At 45.4% G+C, this 15,572-nt stretch overlaps 1 protein-coding gene across 7 annotated transcripts; it reads right to left on the bottom strand.

Annotated features, from left to right (window-relative positions):
• Positions 1-415: 415 nt before the first annotated feature.
• On the bottom strand, positions 416-7,580 carry LOC140421756 (uncharacterized). Of its 7 annotated transcripts, none has more exons than XM_072506610.1 (3): positions 6,841-7,580; positions 3,441-3,556; positions 416-1,715 (listed from the first exon to the last, which is right to left on the bottom strand). In XM_072506610.1, exon 3 carries the CDS (start codon positions 1,597-1,599, stop codon positions 586-588), a length of 1,014 nt encoding a protein of 337 aa, XP_072362711.1. In that variant the 5' UTR covers positions 1,600-1,715; positions 3,441-3,556; positions 6,841-7,580; the 3' UTR covers positions 416-585. The 7 variants fall into 7 exon arrangements, with proteins under 7 accessions (XP_072362711.1, XP_072362710.1, XP_072362709.1 ...); XM_072506609.1 differs by having other exon boundaries at positions 3,434-3,549; XM_072506608.1 differs by having other exon boundaries at positions 3,441-3,549.
• Positions 7,581-15,572: the final 7,992 nt, after the last annotated feature.

Raw genomic sequence — 15,572 nt, 5'->3', positions numbered from 1 at the left:
TTGAAAGATAGAGGGACAGTACCTGAAGAGTGAGAAATGTTTACAATATCCATGGACACAGGGTAGTTGGCTGATCAGTAGCTCAGTGGGAATAGGGTAGATGGAGCAGGAGCTGGGTCTCATGGACAAGATGAACTCTGAGAGAGCATGAGGGAAGATGGGAGAGAAACTAGAGAAAGATGTGGGTTCAAGGGTCAGGAAAGGATGAAATTTAGAGACAGTTTGGTCCGGTGGGCTCGTGGGAGGGAGGGAAGCAGCAGAGGCAGCTGATCGGATTTACTGAATCTCAGTCACAAAGAAGCTCCACAAGCTCCTCACACTTCTTGTTGGAGGTGAGGATGGAAGAGACAGGGGAGAGCGAGAGTACTTCAAAAGGAACTAACTTGTGTCAGAGATATTAAAAAGTTTCAACACATTGTGTATTTAACACAAATCTAATTTATTTGACTTTGAGCCAGAATATTAGCCGCTGCAAATGGGCTGGAGTTTGTTATCAGCAGAAAGAGACCCAAATGAACATGGTTCAGTCCTGAACGTGAGTAACAGCCAAATCCAATCACTACAGTTTTTCATGGCCTTGGTGTCTCAGGAAGTGGGATGAAGTGGTGAATCCTTTCCCACACTTGGAGCAGGTGAACGGACTCTCCCCAGTGTGAACTCGCTGGTGCTTCTGCAGGGCGGATGACTCAGTAAATCTCTTCCCACACCAGGAGCAGGCGAATGGCCTCTCCCCAGTGTGAACTCGCTGATGTACAGTGAGGTGAGATGATCGTCTGAACCCAGTCCCACAGTGAGAGCACCAAACGGTCTCTCATCAGTGTGAACACGTTGATGGACCATCAGTTCCCTCGAACTTTTATAGCACTTCCCGCAGTCTGGACATTGAAACGGTCTCTCATCAGTGTGAACTCGCTGGTGACTCAGCAGGTCGGATGACTGGGTGAATCGTTTCCCACACTTGGAGCAGGCGAATGGTCTCTCCCCAGTGTGAATTCGCTGGTGCCTCTGCAGGTCAGATGATCGCGTGAATCGTTTCTCACACTTGGAACAGCTGAATGGCTTCTCCCCAGTGTGACTTCGCCAATGTACAGTGAGGTCAGATGATTGTCTGAACCTAGTCCCGCAGTGAGAGCACCGAAATGGTCTCTCATCAGTGTGAACACGTTGATGGCGAATCAGTTCACCAGAACGTTTATAGCACTTCCCGCAGTCTGGACATTGAAACGGTCTCTCATCAGTGTGAATTCGCTGGTGACTCAGCAGGTGGGTTGAAAAAGAAAATCCCTTCCCACACTCTGAGCAGGTGAATGATCTCTCCCCAGTGTGAACTCGCTGGTGTGTGGACAGAGTGGATAACTGAGTGAATCTTTTCCCACACGTGGTGCAGGTGAATGGTCTCTCTCCAGTGTGACTACGTCGATGTGTTTCCAACTTGGATGGGGAAGTGAATCCTTTCCCACAGTCCGCACATTTCCACGGTTTCTCCTCAGTGCGACTGCATTTGTGGTTTGTGAGGCCTGATGATAGAGCGAATCCTCGTCCACACACACTACACGTGTACGGTTTCTCCCCACTGTGAACGATGCTTTTTCCTTCCATGTTCAAAGTACGATGATATTCAGGATATGATCAATTGACGACTCTGTCAGATCCTGATGTGATGTTAGGTTTGGGTTTCCGGACTTTGAAGTCTCCCCTTCGAACAGCCTGTGAAACTGATTTAAAACAGAAAATAGGGAGTGAGAGAGAACCCACAAAAACACAAAGGCAGGTTGTGAAATTGAGCTGAATGAATCTGGTCATTTGTGGGGCAGGCACTGGGAAAAGTGACCATGAAAACTGCTGGATTGTCATTAAAAACCCTACTGACCTCTTTGGGAGGAGAGAGAAAGAGGTGAAGAGGGATTTTGTACATCTACAAGACATATTAAGAGAGTAGTTGGCAAAGCAAATTCGATCTTGAGCTTCATAAACAGTAATACTGAATTCAAAACTATGCTTCTTGTGGCACGGTGGTTAGCACTGCTGCCTCACAGCACCAGGGACCCGGGTTCAATTCCGGCCTTGGTGACTGTCTGTGTGGAGTTTGCACTTTCTCCCCGTATCTGCATGGGTTTCCACCTGGCGCTCAGGTTTCCCCTCAGTCCAAAGAAGGGCAAGTTAGGTGGCTTGGCCTTGATAAATTGCCCATTAGTGTCCAGGGATGTGCAGCTTAGGTGGGGCTATGGGGTTACAGGGACAGGGTAGGGCTGTGGGCCTCGGCAGGGTGCCCTTTCAGAGAATCAGTGCTGAACTGATGGGCCGAATGGCCCCCTTCTGCACTGGAGGAATTCTATGGTTCTAATTCTATTCTATGAATCTTTATAAAGCTCTGGTCACCACTCTTCAGGAAGGATGTGAAGGTTCTTGAGAAGGTGCAGAGAGGATTTACCAGAATGGTTCCAGCAAAGAAGGCTGAGGGGAGATTTGATTCAGGTACACAAGATTATGCCAGATTTCCATCAGGTGGACAAAGAAACTGTTTCCATTCACTGATCGTACATGCAGCCGAGACACAGATTTAAAGTTTGGGGTAAAACCTGGATTGAACTATACAAGATCCTGAGGGGTCGTGACAGGGTGGATGTGGAGAGGATGTTTCCTCTTGTGGGCGAATCTGGAACGAGTTGCAAAATAAGGGGTCACCCATTTCAGATGGAGATGAGGATTTTTTCTTCTCTTGAGGGTTGTAAGGCTGTGGAACTCACGTCCTTAAAAGGCAGTGGAAGCAGAGACCTTGAATATTTTTAAGGCAGAGCTGGATAGATTCTTGGTGAGCAAAGGGGTGAAAGGTTATCGGGGTAGGCAGAATGTGGAGTTGAGGTTAGAATGAGATCAGCCGCAATCTTATTGAATGCTGAGCAGGCTCGAGGGGCCGAGTGGCCTGTTCCTAGTTTGTATGTAAAAGGTACAGGAGATATGAGGTGATACAAGATATATGTTTTTACACAGCGAGCGGCAATGACCTGAAATTTGCTGCCTATGAGGAGTTTGAAAATAGATACATGAATCATTTGATTTCAAAAGGAAATTGGATAAACATCTGAGGAAAATAAACCTGCGAAGATACAGGGATAGAGCAGGAGAATGGCACTGACTGGATTGCTCCAGAGAGCTAGCATGGATTCAATTGGCCGAATGCCATTCTCTGTGCCATCATGTCTCTGACTCTTTTGTGCAATCTAGTTTTGTAATTTAACCCCCGGGGGGTTCAGATATCACTCAGGTAAATCTGTGCTACATTCCCTCCGAGGCCTTTCTATCCTACCTCAGGTTTGCTGCCCAGAACTGAACACAGTTCTCCAGGTTTGGTCTAACCAGGGTTTGTGAATCTCGGGGCTTTTCCAGTCACACAGAGACCTGTAATCTTCCCTCACAGACAGAACAGACAAACCTTTTACCTTCCACACCCAGATGCTGCTGAAATTCAGGTTCTGATGAATCGAGTGACTCTGTCAGATCGCGATGTGACGTTTGGCTTGCGTTTCCCGTCTGTTCAACCTCCACTTCCTGTAAACTTACAGAAACCTCACTGTCAGTTTAGGATAGAAATTCACAACATTCTCTCCTCGCCAACTTTGATTAAATGTATTCCTGGAGGTTTGATCACATGACCTGCCCCCATCCTCCAGCCATTAATAGGTCAACACATCCACCCTTGTGACACACTGCCTTCCTCGGCCAATTGGGAAGCAAAAGGACTCATTACCTTACAGGACAGTGATTGACTGTCAGCCAAACAACCTTTATCCCATTTTCAATATTTTGATATCCACTGAAGAGAAATGTTCAAAGAAAATTACATAAAAATCTTCTTTACTGTCCCAATGATTTCCCAGAGACCCCAAAATCTTTTTTTAACTGTCCTAATGATTTCCCAGACACGAATCTCGCCAAGACAGAAGGTTAAATTTGAATTCATTTAAAGTCTACTGAAGACCCTGAAACGATTGTCGATTGTTGTAAAGACCCATCTGGTTCACTCATGTCCTTCAGTGAAGGAAATCTTCTATCCTTACCTGGTCTGGCCTACATGTGATTCCAGATCCACAGTCAGCTGGTTGACTCTTAAAATGCCCTCTGAGATGCTCTCAGTTCAAGGGCAATTAGGGATGGGCAGTGAATGCTGGCCCAGCCAGCGACACCCACATCCCGTGAATAATTGGAAAACAAAATTTATATCCTTATCTGGCTTGGCCGCCACGATTCCAAACCACAGCAATGTGGCTGACTCTTTAAATGCCCTCCGAGATGGCCGAGCAAATTAGGGACGGGCAATAAATGTTGGCCCAGCCAGTGACTCCGAATAAAATAAAATCCTGGAGACGCCAGTCAGTCAATCCGGGAGAGTTGGCATCCGGTCCAGGCTCGCAGCGCATGCGCCCTGCGGCACCTTGTCCTCTGTAAAGATGGCGGCCGGTAACCCGGGCCTGTCACCGCTCAGCTCTCACTCTATTCGGCGCTGTTTAAGGCGGGACCGTTAACATTTTCCCCGGGTGTTGAAGCCTCCACGGGGTATTTATGAAGCCTCCCGGCTCACTCCGCAGCTTCTATTGCTCCCCGGCCACCCACCGGCTCCAATCCTGAAAGTCGCTCGATTGTTTCTTTCCCGCTCCTCGCACCGTCAGCGACCACCTGAACTGCGCATGCACCAGTCACAGCCGGACTCTGCGCATGTGCACGGAAGTTCTGTGATGTGGATGAGCACATTCTCAGCCGCAACGCAGGATGGGTAATAATCCCGACATTTAAATCGGTTTGTTGATTCAAATGCTTTGCCAACCGATTACAATTGGTACCGTTGGGCCAAGGGAACAAATGTATTAAATAAATTAATACAGCAACTAAATAGTACAGGCCCATCCACCACAGTCTGTCCTGGGTGTGACTGACAACAGACTAAACACGGACAGTGAGATGTTAACGTGTTGGGGTCTGAGCAGGTTCAGGTGAATAGTGATTTTTGTCTTCCTGGACAGAACAGTTAAACTGCCCCTCGCCAATAACAATGTGCTGAAATTGGATGAAATAGTTTGGTTTTAAAGTTGGAGTGTTAACCAGTGGGAAAACTGAGGAAATTCCTTTGCACACGTGAAGTGTGTGAGTGATCTCCGTCTGAACTGTTCCTGAACTGCACATTAGATTAATTAATGACTAACTAATATTTATTCTCATCCAGTGGAAACATCTTCCACTTGTCTATCATATCAAACCTGTTCATAATCTTACAGGATCAGGTCATCCTTCATTTCCTTTTCCAGAGAAAAGGTTTACATCCTGTCCAATCTTTCTTGCTGGGTATAACCTGCCAGTTCAGGCATAATTTAAATATCTTTTCCTGCATCTTCTCCAGTCCTTCTAGATTCATTTTACAATATGGAGACTTTAACTAACCTGAGCAGCAAACTCACCATTGTCCCCAAATGCCTGTATGTTGCAGTATTTTAGTCATTTTACTGTTAGCTGAATGGAAGATGGGACAGAATAAGATCCAACGAGCCAGTCTGTAACACTGTAGAACATCTACAAACTTGCCTCCTCCCCGTACTGCTAAACAGTTGACTTTTTCACCCTTAACCTGTCAGCTATGTCATTAAGAATAATGTGTCAGAGAAAGACTGGATTTCAGCTTGGTGACACCAGGTCAGACTAAATTTTAGTTCATCGGATTGTTGAGCTAATTTCTCCATATCATAAGATGCCACTGACAATTCCTGAACTGTCAAACCAATGGAAAAAATTTACATTTACCCTCTGTGCATCTTAAAAGTGTTGATTCTGCTGTTACTGTCACTGTTAATCACACCCAGAACTGAACCATCTTCATTCTGACAATTGGGGTTTATTTTGAATCTTTGTAACTGAGCTGGGCTAGAGTTTAACATCTTGTTGTTTGTGAAATAAATCAGCTTTGTCTCAAACACACTGTGTCAAGTCCTGGATTTCTCTAGGGGAAAAGGAAATTAATTGATGGCCATGTGCCACCATGCCATGCCAGTCAGAGTCTTTTTAAAAAAAAATAAGCATTTTATTGAGCTATTCATGGTTTTACAACAACAAAATAAACAATGTGCACAAAAATATAAACATAGTGCAAAAGCCGTCTTCCTCCCTCACAGGTCCCACCTTTACTAGCCAGAAGGTAGGGATGTGGAGGTAGTGGTCGCAATGGACGCAGAGAAGGCTTTTAATCGGATGGAATGGGAATATCTGTGGGAGGTACAGGGGCGGTTTGGATTTGGACGGGGCTTTATTGACTGGGTCAGGCTGTTGTATCAGGCTCCTGTTGCGAGTGTACGGACGAACAGGTCAACATCGAAGTATTTCAGGCTGCATCGGCGGACAAGACAGGGATGCCCCCTCTCCCCACTAAGTAATTTATTTTTTAAAACAAATTCTGATAGCTCTGCGGTTTCTGGAAACATTTTGATTGAAAGTGTTATTTTTTTAAATAAAGATCTAGTCTTTACAATATAATTACCTAATACACCAATTTACTAATGATAATCAATGTTCACTACAGAATAATCATAAATGTAATTATTGTTTTTTGCTATGAAATCAAAACATAGTTAATATAGAAAAGGTACAGAAGATGAAATGGCTGCAGGAAGCCACGTGTTAAGAGGTATAAAAGTGTTTTTTGCTATGAAATCAATACATAGTTAATATAAAAAAGGTACAGAAGGTGAAATGGCTGCAGGAGGCACATGTTAGAGGTATAAAAGGGCTTCCTTGACTTTGTTACTAATATGAAGGTAACAATTTTTAAACTAAATGTGATTACACATGCGTACTTACAGCTTCTTACATCACAACAGTGAACATGTTTCAAAAGTACTCCATTGGCTTTAAAAGACTTCAGAAGGTCCACTGGCAGTGCAAGGTTTTATAGAAATGTACAATTGTTCTAATAGTCTGCAAACTAGGATATACCCCTCTCTCTGGATCTGTCAAGACTTAATTACCTGCAAATGCTCGCATCCCTGTCTCTGGATCTGGAAAGACTTCATTACCTGCGAATGCTCGCATTCTAAGCCTTGTCTGGCATCTTTGACTTTGTCTATATATATATATATGTCGCTAGAACAGGCCTCTTCATTCACCTGAGGAAGGAGCAGTGCTCTGAAAGCGAGTGATTTGAAACAAACCTGTTGGACTTTAACCTGGTGTTGTCAGACTTCTATCTCTGGGATGATGCTGAAGGGTTTGCTCCAGTTCAGGGGGCGGGGCTGGAGGAATGACTGAGAGCATTTGATCCTCCAGCCAATCAGAGTGAACGGGAGACGGAGCAAAACCCGGGGCTCTCAATCATTACGCATGCGCTCCGCCGCACAATTCGTCCACTCGGGCCTGTCTCCGGGAAAAGCCCGAGCAGCGTTCGCCGGTTCAAATGCCGTATCCGAGCATCGTATTCGGGACTTGGGGCCTACACAGTGTTTATGAAGCCTCCCGACCCACCCGCCGGCTCCAACCATCCCTCATGACTCAGCGCGCGGGATCTGACCAGTGGACAATTTCCACCCGACTGCCTGAATCCTGAGCTATCATTGCACTGCGCATGCTCCAAATCACATGGGAGAAGGGGGCTCAGCCCCGCCCCTCATTCACTCCGATTGCTTGGAGGACTTGCTGCAACCATTCGGTCCTCCAGGCCCGCCCCTCTCTTCCTATTAGTCCAGAGCTGTCGTCGATCACTCCCTGGGCATTGCTAGCTGGAGCATGCGCAGTGCCGATGCTGGACGCGGCCGGGATGTTTCACTGAAACCCGGTGGAGGATCCAAACCCCAATAAGAAGATTCCGGGCCCGGGTTTGCATCGAGCGGGGGGACAGCTGCGGCCTGCTCCCGGTGACAGGCCTGAGTTAACGGCCGCCGTCTTTATAGAGGCTGCAAACCCGCAGGGGGCAAAACATCAGAGATAGAGTTTGTTGTGAAACCAATGGGATTTTGTAAAACAGGAGGTCAGGGTTACAGTCAACAACAACAACTTCTATTTATATAACACCTTTAACATCATAAATCATCCCAGTCAACTTCACAGCAACATTATAAAACAAAGTGAGACACCCAGACACAAAGGGAGATATTAGGGCAGGTGACCAAAAACTTGGTCAGTGGTGAGTTTTAAAGAGTCTCAAAGGAGGTGAGTGAGGTGGAGACGGGGAGGTTTCGGGTGGGAATTCAGTGCTTTGGGGCCGAGGGAACTTCAAACCAGGGCGGAGTAATTAGAATCGGGGGTTTACAAGAGTCCAGGATCAGAGCTGTGCAGATATCTCAGGGGGTTGTGGAGCTGGAGGAGATTGCAGAGATAGGGAGAGACGAGGTCATGGAGGGATTTGAAAACAAGGGTGATAATTGACTGGGAGTGAATGCAAGTCTCGGAGCACAGGGATTAGAGGGGAAAGGAACTTGCTGTGAATTAAGACATAGATTACATAGAACATACAGTGCAGAAGGAGGCCATTCGGCCCATCGAGTCTGCACCGACCCACATTAATCCCTCACTTCCACCTTTTCCCCGCAACCCAATAACCCCTCCCAACCCTTATGGACACTACGGGTAATTTAGCATGGCCAATCCACCTAACCTGCACGTCTTTGGACTGTGGGAGGAAACCGGAGCACCCGGAGAAAACCCACGCACACCCGGGGAGAACGTGCAAACTCCGCACAGACAGTGACCCAGCGGGGAATCGAACCTGGGGCCCTGGCGCTGTGAAGCCACAGTGCTAATCACTTGTGCTACCGTGCTGCCCTAAATGGGGAGCAGACTTTTGGATGGCTTTAAGTTTACAGAGGTAGAATGTGGGAGAGCAGCCAGGTGTGAAATGGAATTGTCGAATTGGGAGGTGACGATGGTAAATTTCCTTTGTATCTAAAAAGATTTGGGGGGGGGGGTTATGGGGATAGGTGGAGGTGTGGGCTTAGTTAGTGTGCTCTTTCCAAGAGCCAGTGCAGACTCGATGGGCCGAATGGCCTCCTTCTGCACTGTAAATTCTGAGGTCAGAAGCTCATATTGGATCAAGTGTGAAACCATGTTTACAAAGAGACTGGCTAAGTCTCAGACTGTTGCCAGGGAAACGGATAGAGTCGTGATGCCAGGAATGGAGATTGGAGCAGGGACCGAACAGTGGATTCAGTCTTCTCCATACTTGATTGAAGTTATTTAGTCAGCAGGAAGAGAACCAGAATGGACCCTGAGTCTGATATTCAGTATAACTTAGTTCGAGAGGGCGAGGAAGAACAAAGGAAACCCTGAAAGATTTGGAGGAACGACCATTGCGATTGCTCATTAAATCTCCACAGTCAGTCCTGGACACAAGGTTCACCTCTGTTATTCTAATTGGTCAGTCAGGGTCATTCCGATTAATGTCTGTCACAAGTCATGAATGAAGTGACTTATGAAGCATATTCTTACCTCTAATTATATAACTTTGGTAAAAGGATACAGAAATAATGATTGAATACTTTATTTGGATTTCAGCCCAGGGAGGAGGGAGGGTGTGTGGGATGGGGATTTACAGCTTTGGGGAAAGAAAGAAAAGAAAGGTTCCGCAGAAACTGGAATTGTCTGTTCTGAATTTCTTTGCTGTACTGATAGTGTGCCCTTTATAAACTCCTTTTACAGGGCATTAGGAGAGGATTTTCATACAGGAAACACAAACCAAATATCACATTAAGATCTGACAGTGTCATTCAATTGATCAGGACCTGAATATCCTCAGACTATAAATGTGGAATGAAAAATGTTTGTTCTGTTTGTGGGAAAATATTTCAAACATCAGTGTGACTGGAAAAGCACCGAGACACACACGCACCCAAGTGAGAGTGTTCCAGTGAACGGACTTTAGAAAGAGCTTTAACCAGTTACAGCCTGAAAAAACACACCATTCACTAAGGGGAGAAACCTTCCATGTGTTCTGTGTGAGGACGAAACTTCATTTGATTGTCTAAAGAGAGGCACAAAGACACTGACTCCATGGAGGTACCATGGAAACGTGGAGATTGTGGAAGCTGGATGTTCAACAGTTTAGTGAGAATCGGGTCAAAGGAGCAAAGGGTAAGTCTCACAGACAAGATGATCTCTGAGAGAGCATGATGGGAGATAACAGAAAAAGAGGGGAAAGATGTGAGTTCAGAACTTGGACAAGAAAAGACTTTTAGGCAGATTTACTGAGTGGTTTAGTGGGGGAGCAGCAGCATCAGCCGGTCGGATTATTTCAATGGATGGGATTTTACAGCCCTTCCTGCTGGCTGGATCTTCCAGGCCCGCCAGAGGCCACCTCCTCACGGCAGTTCCCACACGGCGGGACAGGTGAACCACACAAAAACACCAGAGAATTTGATGGGACTGGAATATCGCGCCGGCAGCCAATGGTGAGTTTCCTCCCCCACCGGAAAGCAAGTTGCGGGAGAACCGGAAAACCCTGCCCAATCTGAGTGACAAAGAAGCTCCATGAGCTCCTCACATTTGTTGGCGGTGAGGTTGGAGGAGACAGGGGAGGGAGAACAAAGGTTTGAGATATTAAAAAGACTCAACGCACAGTATTTATCACAAGGCTGATTTTATTAGAATTTCATACAGAATATTAACTCCTATAACTGGGCTGGTGTTTATTAACATCAGCAGGAGTGACTCCAATGAATCATCTTCAGTCCTTCATGTGATTGAAAAAAAAATTCAGAATACCCAATTCCAATTTTTTCCAATTAAGGGGCAATTTAACGTAGTCAATTTACCTACCCTGCACATCTTTGGGTTGTAAGGGTGAGACCTATGCAGACACTGGGAGAATGGGCAAACACCACATGGACAGTGACCCGGGGCCGGGATCGAACTCGGGTCCTCAGCGCCGTGAGGCAGCAGTCCTAACCACTGTGCCACTATGTTGCCTGAGTCCTTCATGTGATTAACAGCAAAATCCAATCATTGCAATCACTTATGACCTCGCTGACGTCTCAGCAAATTGGATGACTGAGTGAATCCCTTCCCACACTTGGAGCAGGAGAACGGCCTCTCCCCGGAGTGACTGTGTTGATGTGCCAGCTGGTTGGATGAATCCCTTCCCACACTCTGAGCAGGTGAGCAGCCTCTCCCCAGTGTGAATTCTCTGGTGTTTGTCGAGTTCACCTAATTTCCTGAACCCAGCCCCACAGTGAGAGCACTTGAACGGTCTCTCATCAGCGTGAACATGTTGATGAGTCACTAGTTCCCCAGAGCTTTTAAAGCACTTCCCGCAGACCAGGCATTTAAATGGGCTCTCATCCCAGTAAAGCCATTGATGGGATGTCAGTTCCGCAGAACTTTTAAAGCAGTTCTCAGTTCAGGCATTTAAAAGGTCTCTCCTCAGTGTGAACTCTCTGATTTCTCAGCAGGCTGAATGACTGAGTAAACCCCTTCCCACACTCGGAACATGTGAATGGTCTCTCCCCATTATGATCTCTCCGATGTTTTAGCAGGCTGGATGACTGAGTAAATCCCTTCCCACACTGAGGGCAGGTGAACGGTCTCTCCCCAGTGTGACTGCGTCGATGGGTTTCTAGGTCAGATGGGTAACTAAATACCTTCCCATTTCCATGTCCTCACATTTCCATGGATTCTCCCCAGTGTGTCTACACTTGTGGCTCGAAAGGCCAGAAAATCGACTGAAGACTCGACCACACACAGAACACGGGTACGGTTTCTCCCCACTGTGATCAGTGCTTTTTCCTTCCATGTTCAAAATCTAATGATATTCAAGTTATGATAAATTGTATGACTCTATCAGATCCTGATGTGGTGTTTGGTTTCAGTTTCCCAACTGCAAACCTTGAGAAATTGATTTAAAACTGAAACAAAGTGAGTGAGAGAGAACCCACAAAAACACAAAGGCAGGTTGTAAAATTGAGCTGAATGAATCTGGTCATTTGTGGGGCCGGCACTGGGAAACAGTGACCAGGAAAACTGCTGGATTGTCACATAAACCAAACTGGTTCATTAATGTCCTTCCGGGAAGGGGACCTGCCTCTCGGTCTGAACCTACACAGACCCGGACCGCTACTTGAGGGGAGAAGAAGGCAGAGGGAGGGAAAGGGGAGTAATGGGAGAGTTGAGGTTGTGGAGAGCAGAGGGCACAGGTGGTGGGAGGAGGAGGATTTTACATTTCTATAACTCATCCAGAACCTTCACAGAATCTCCCAAACCCTCAACCTCCACTACCTAGAAGGAACCAGATTGCAGGTAAATATGAACACCATCACCTCCAAGTATCCCTCCAAGTCACACACCGTCCTGACTTGTCTGCCATGCAGTACTGGATAAACAGAAATGTTATACATTGGAAAGACTGAAACCATTGTCTTTCAGTCCTTGCTAGTCCTTAGGCACAGACTCCATCTCTCTCCCTGGTAACTGTCTGAGGAGCTACGTGATTGTTCACAACCATGGTGACATATTTCATCCCAAGATGAGTTTTCGACTACATATTCGCATCATCACCAACCTCTCTTTCTAAGTCAGTCTCAGCTCATCCACTGCTGAAAACATCATCCATTCCTTTGGTACCTCTGGACTGGACTATCCTAACACCCCCCCCCCCCCCCCCCCCGGCGTCCCACATTTAACCTCCTTATTATCCTGAGGTCATCCACAGCTCTGCAACACATGTGCTTCCTCACACCAAGTCTTGTTTGTCCGTCACCCTGAGCTCACTAACCAACAAAGGCTCCTGGTTAAGAAACATAAATATTTAAAAAATTATCAGACAATAAATGAAAACAGAAAATGCTGGAAAAATGCAGTAGGTCTGGCAGTATATCCAGAGCAAGAAAACCAGTTAATGTTTCAAGTCTGTGGCTTTTCTTCAGAGCACTAAAAAGTCTCTCTCTGTAAGCGATCATTCTAGCATTGCACTGGAGGAAAGGGCCGATCTCTGCCACCAACACCCAACCCCATACAGACCGTTTCGTAATTGGCCCATCCTTGTTTCTCGATTTAGTTTTGTATGAAATTCCTGCTGGAAATGTGAAATAAGAAGAGAAAATGCTGGAAATACTCAGCAGGTTAGGCAGTATCTGTGGAGAGTGAAACAGAGTTAACATTTAAGAATTAATTATGTGGAATAGAAATTTGTTGGTCAATATGAGCTCAGAATTGGAAGGGAAATTATTTCCAGTGCAGGAAAAACAATTCCTGTCCATGGGAAGGTCAAGCTGGTAAATCGCCCAGGGATGGACAGCAGTGGAAATTGCATTCAGAATCAGTTGGCAGGAAAAACAGCTAAATATCAAACAATGTTAAAATAAATCCACTATTAGAGACAGAGGAAGTGAGACAATGGCAGAGAAAGGTGAATGGGAAGGGCAGAGATGAAACAAAGCAATGGATGGACATGGATGCAGATCTACACCAGCCCAAGGGCCATGGAAGCAGAGCACAGCACTAAAAACTCTAAATTCCAGACAAATACTCAATAATAGTCACCTCTGAAGCAACTTCACTGTTTCAACATTTTAAATCTCCTGCTGGAGCCTGCCGCTGGAAACATATTAGAAGAGCTGGGCTCAAAGAAAAATCTGGCAATCTTCAAATCTTCTGTAACTCCATTTAAATGGAGATTACAAAAGTCACATGGTTAGGAATTCAGAAGAGACAAACATGTCTCCTCGAGTTTGCTGCGTGTAAATCCTTCCCTTCTGTAACAAGAGTTTTGAAAGTCCATCACTGTCAGTCCAGGATCAAAAACATTCTCTCCTCCTGCTTTCTGGCCTAGGATTACTGAACCTGGGATATATTTTCATTGGAAACAGATTAGAGAATGTTCACTGAGCTGATTCCTGGGATAAGGGAGAGGATCATCTTCTGAAGAATGGTTGGGTCTGTACTAATTGGAATTCAGAAGAATGGGAGGTGACCTTATTGAAATTTCATTTCATTTCAAATATATAAGATTCTAAGGGGGCTCGACAGGGTCGATCACGAGATGATGCTTCCCCTCGGTGGGGCAATCTAAAACCAAGGAACAGTTTACACTCATTTTACACGATATGGAGAAATATATTCTCTCTGAGAGTCACCAGTCTTTGGAATTCCCTTCCGTAGTGAGCAGTGGAGGCTTGGTTATTGAATATATTCAAGGTTGTATCACACAAGGGGCTGGTTTAGCACAGGAACAGGCACTTCGGCCCTCCAAGCCTGCGCCGACCATGATGCCCATCTAAACTAAAATCTTCTACACTTCCGGGGTCCATATCTCTCTATTCCCATCCTATTCATGTATTTGTCAAGGTGCCCCTTAAATGTCACCATCGTCCCTGCTTCCACCACCTCCTCCGGCAGCAAGTTCCAGGCACCCACTACCTTCCGTGTAAAAAGACTTGCCTCGTACATCTCCTCAAAACCTTATCCCTCGCACTTTAAACCTATGCCCCCTAGTAATTGACCCCTCGACCCTTTCCTTGTCCCTCATAATTTTGTAAACCTCAATCAAGTCATCTATCAAGGATAGAATTGAAAAGCACGGAGGAAATGTTCAACTTGTTCAGAACCAGGGTTAGACTACACTGGGAGCACTGTCAACATTGGTGATCTCCATTCAGAAAAAGGAAATAGAGGCACGGGATAAGGTGCAACAAAGATCCATAATATACAGAACTGAGAGCATTTAACACTCAGGAAAGGCTGGGGCTGCTTTTTTCTGGAAAAGAGAAGACTAATGGGTGACCTGATGGAAGTCTTTCAGATTATGAAGGATTCAATAATCCAATAGGAATTTCAAGACACCTCTTTACCCAGCGAGTGGTGAAATTGTGAAACCCATGACCACAGCGAGTGGTTGAGGTGAACAACATGAATACGTAAAGCTAGATACATACATGAAGGAGAAAGAATAGAAGGAGATGCTGATGGGGGTGGGGGTGTAGAAGCCAGCTATTTTCTATAGGTAAAATATAGCTATTTAGCATTAAGCCCCTAGTCTATTAAATACCATAACGTCAGGTCATTTCAAAACAGCTTCAACAAAACACAGAAGCAGATAGATTAAAACAGCATTCTTATTCAGCTAACAAATACATTTGCAAGATAGTGACCAAGAATAGGGCAGGCTCCATGGCAACGCCACAGGAACCTAAAGGTGCAACAAACCAGTTCAAGTCGCTTGTGATAACAGCATTCCATAACTCATACAGGAATTCATCTACGAAACATTTTAGGTTCATGTTGCATATTAAAGATGGACAGTTTACCATCAAATCAGATGTATTTGTATCTAACTCAAACCAATTGGAATTATATTGGGGTGTAATTAGATGGCTAAAGACAGATATGATAGTATAACTGTGATGGATTTTCTGGATCGCTCTCTCTCTTTCATAAATCATCTATACTTTGACTTACTATTCGCTGTCTCCCTGTCTTCATATTTCATTTTCAGACTTTGACTTCCAAAGTTATTGGAGTTGTTTGCCGAAGCAAGAAAATCATTTCTGTGATTCTTTGAAAGTTCCAAGTGTCTACAAATGGCCTTTTAAATTACTCTCAATTGTAATCAA

This window comes from Scyliorhinus torazame, chromosome 5 (assembly GCF_047496885.1).
Source record: "Scyliorhinus torazame isolate Kashiwa2021f chromosome 5, sScyTor2.1, whole genome shotgun sequence".
In the NCBI taxonomy this organism is placed as follows: Eukaryota; Metazoa; Chordata; class Chondrichthyes; order Carcharhiniformes; family Scyliorhinidae; genus Scyliorhinus; species Scyliorhinus torazame.
The sequence above is the reverse complement of the archived record's forward strand: the minus strand, read 5'-3'. Positions and strand labels throughout refer to the sequence as shown.

Excerpts from the sequence above, each read along its gene's own strand:
- LOC140421756 (XM_072506610.1), bottom strand. The coding sequence starts at position 1,599 with ATGGAAGGAAAAAGCATCGTTCACAGTGGGGAGAAACCGTACACGTGT.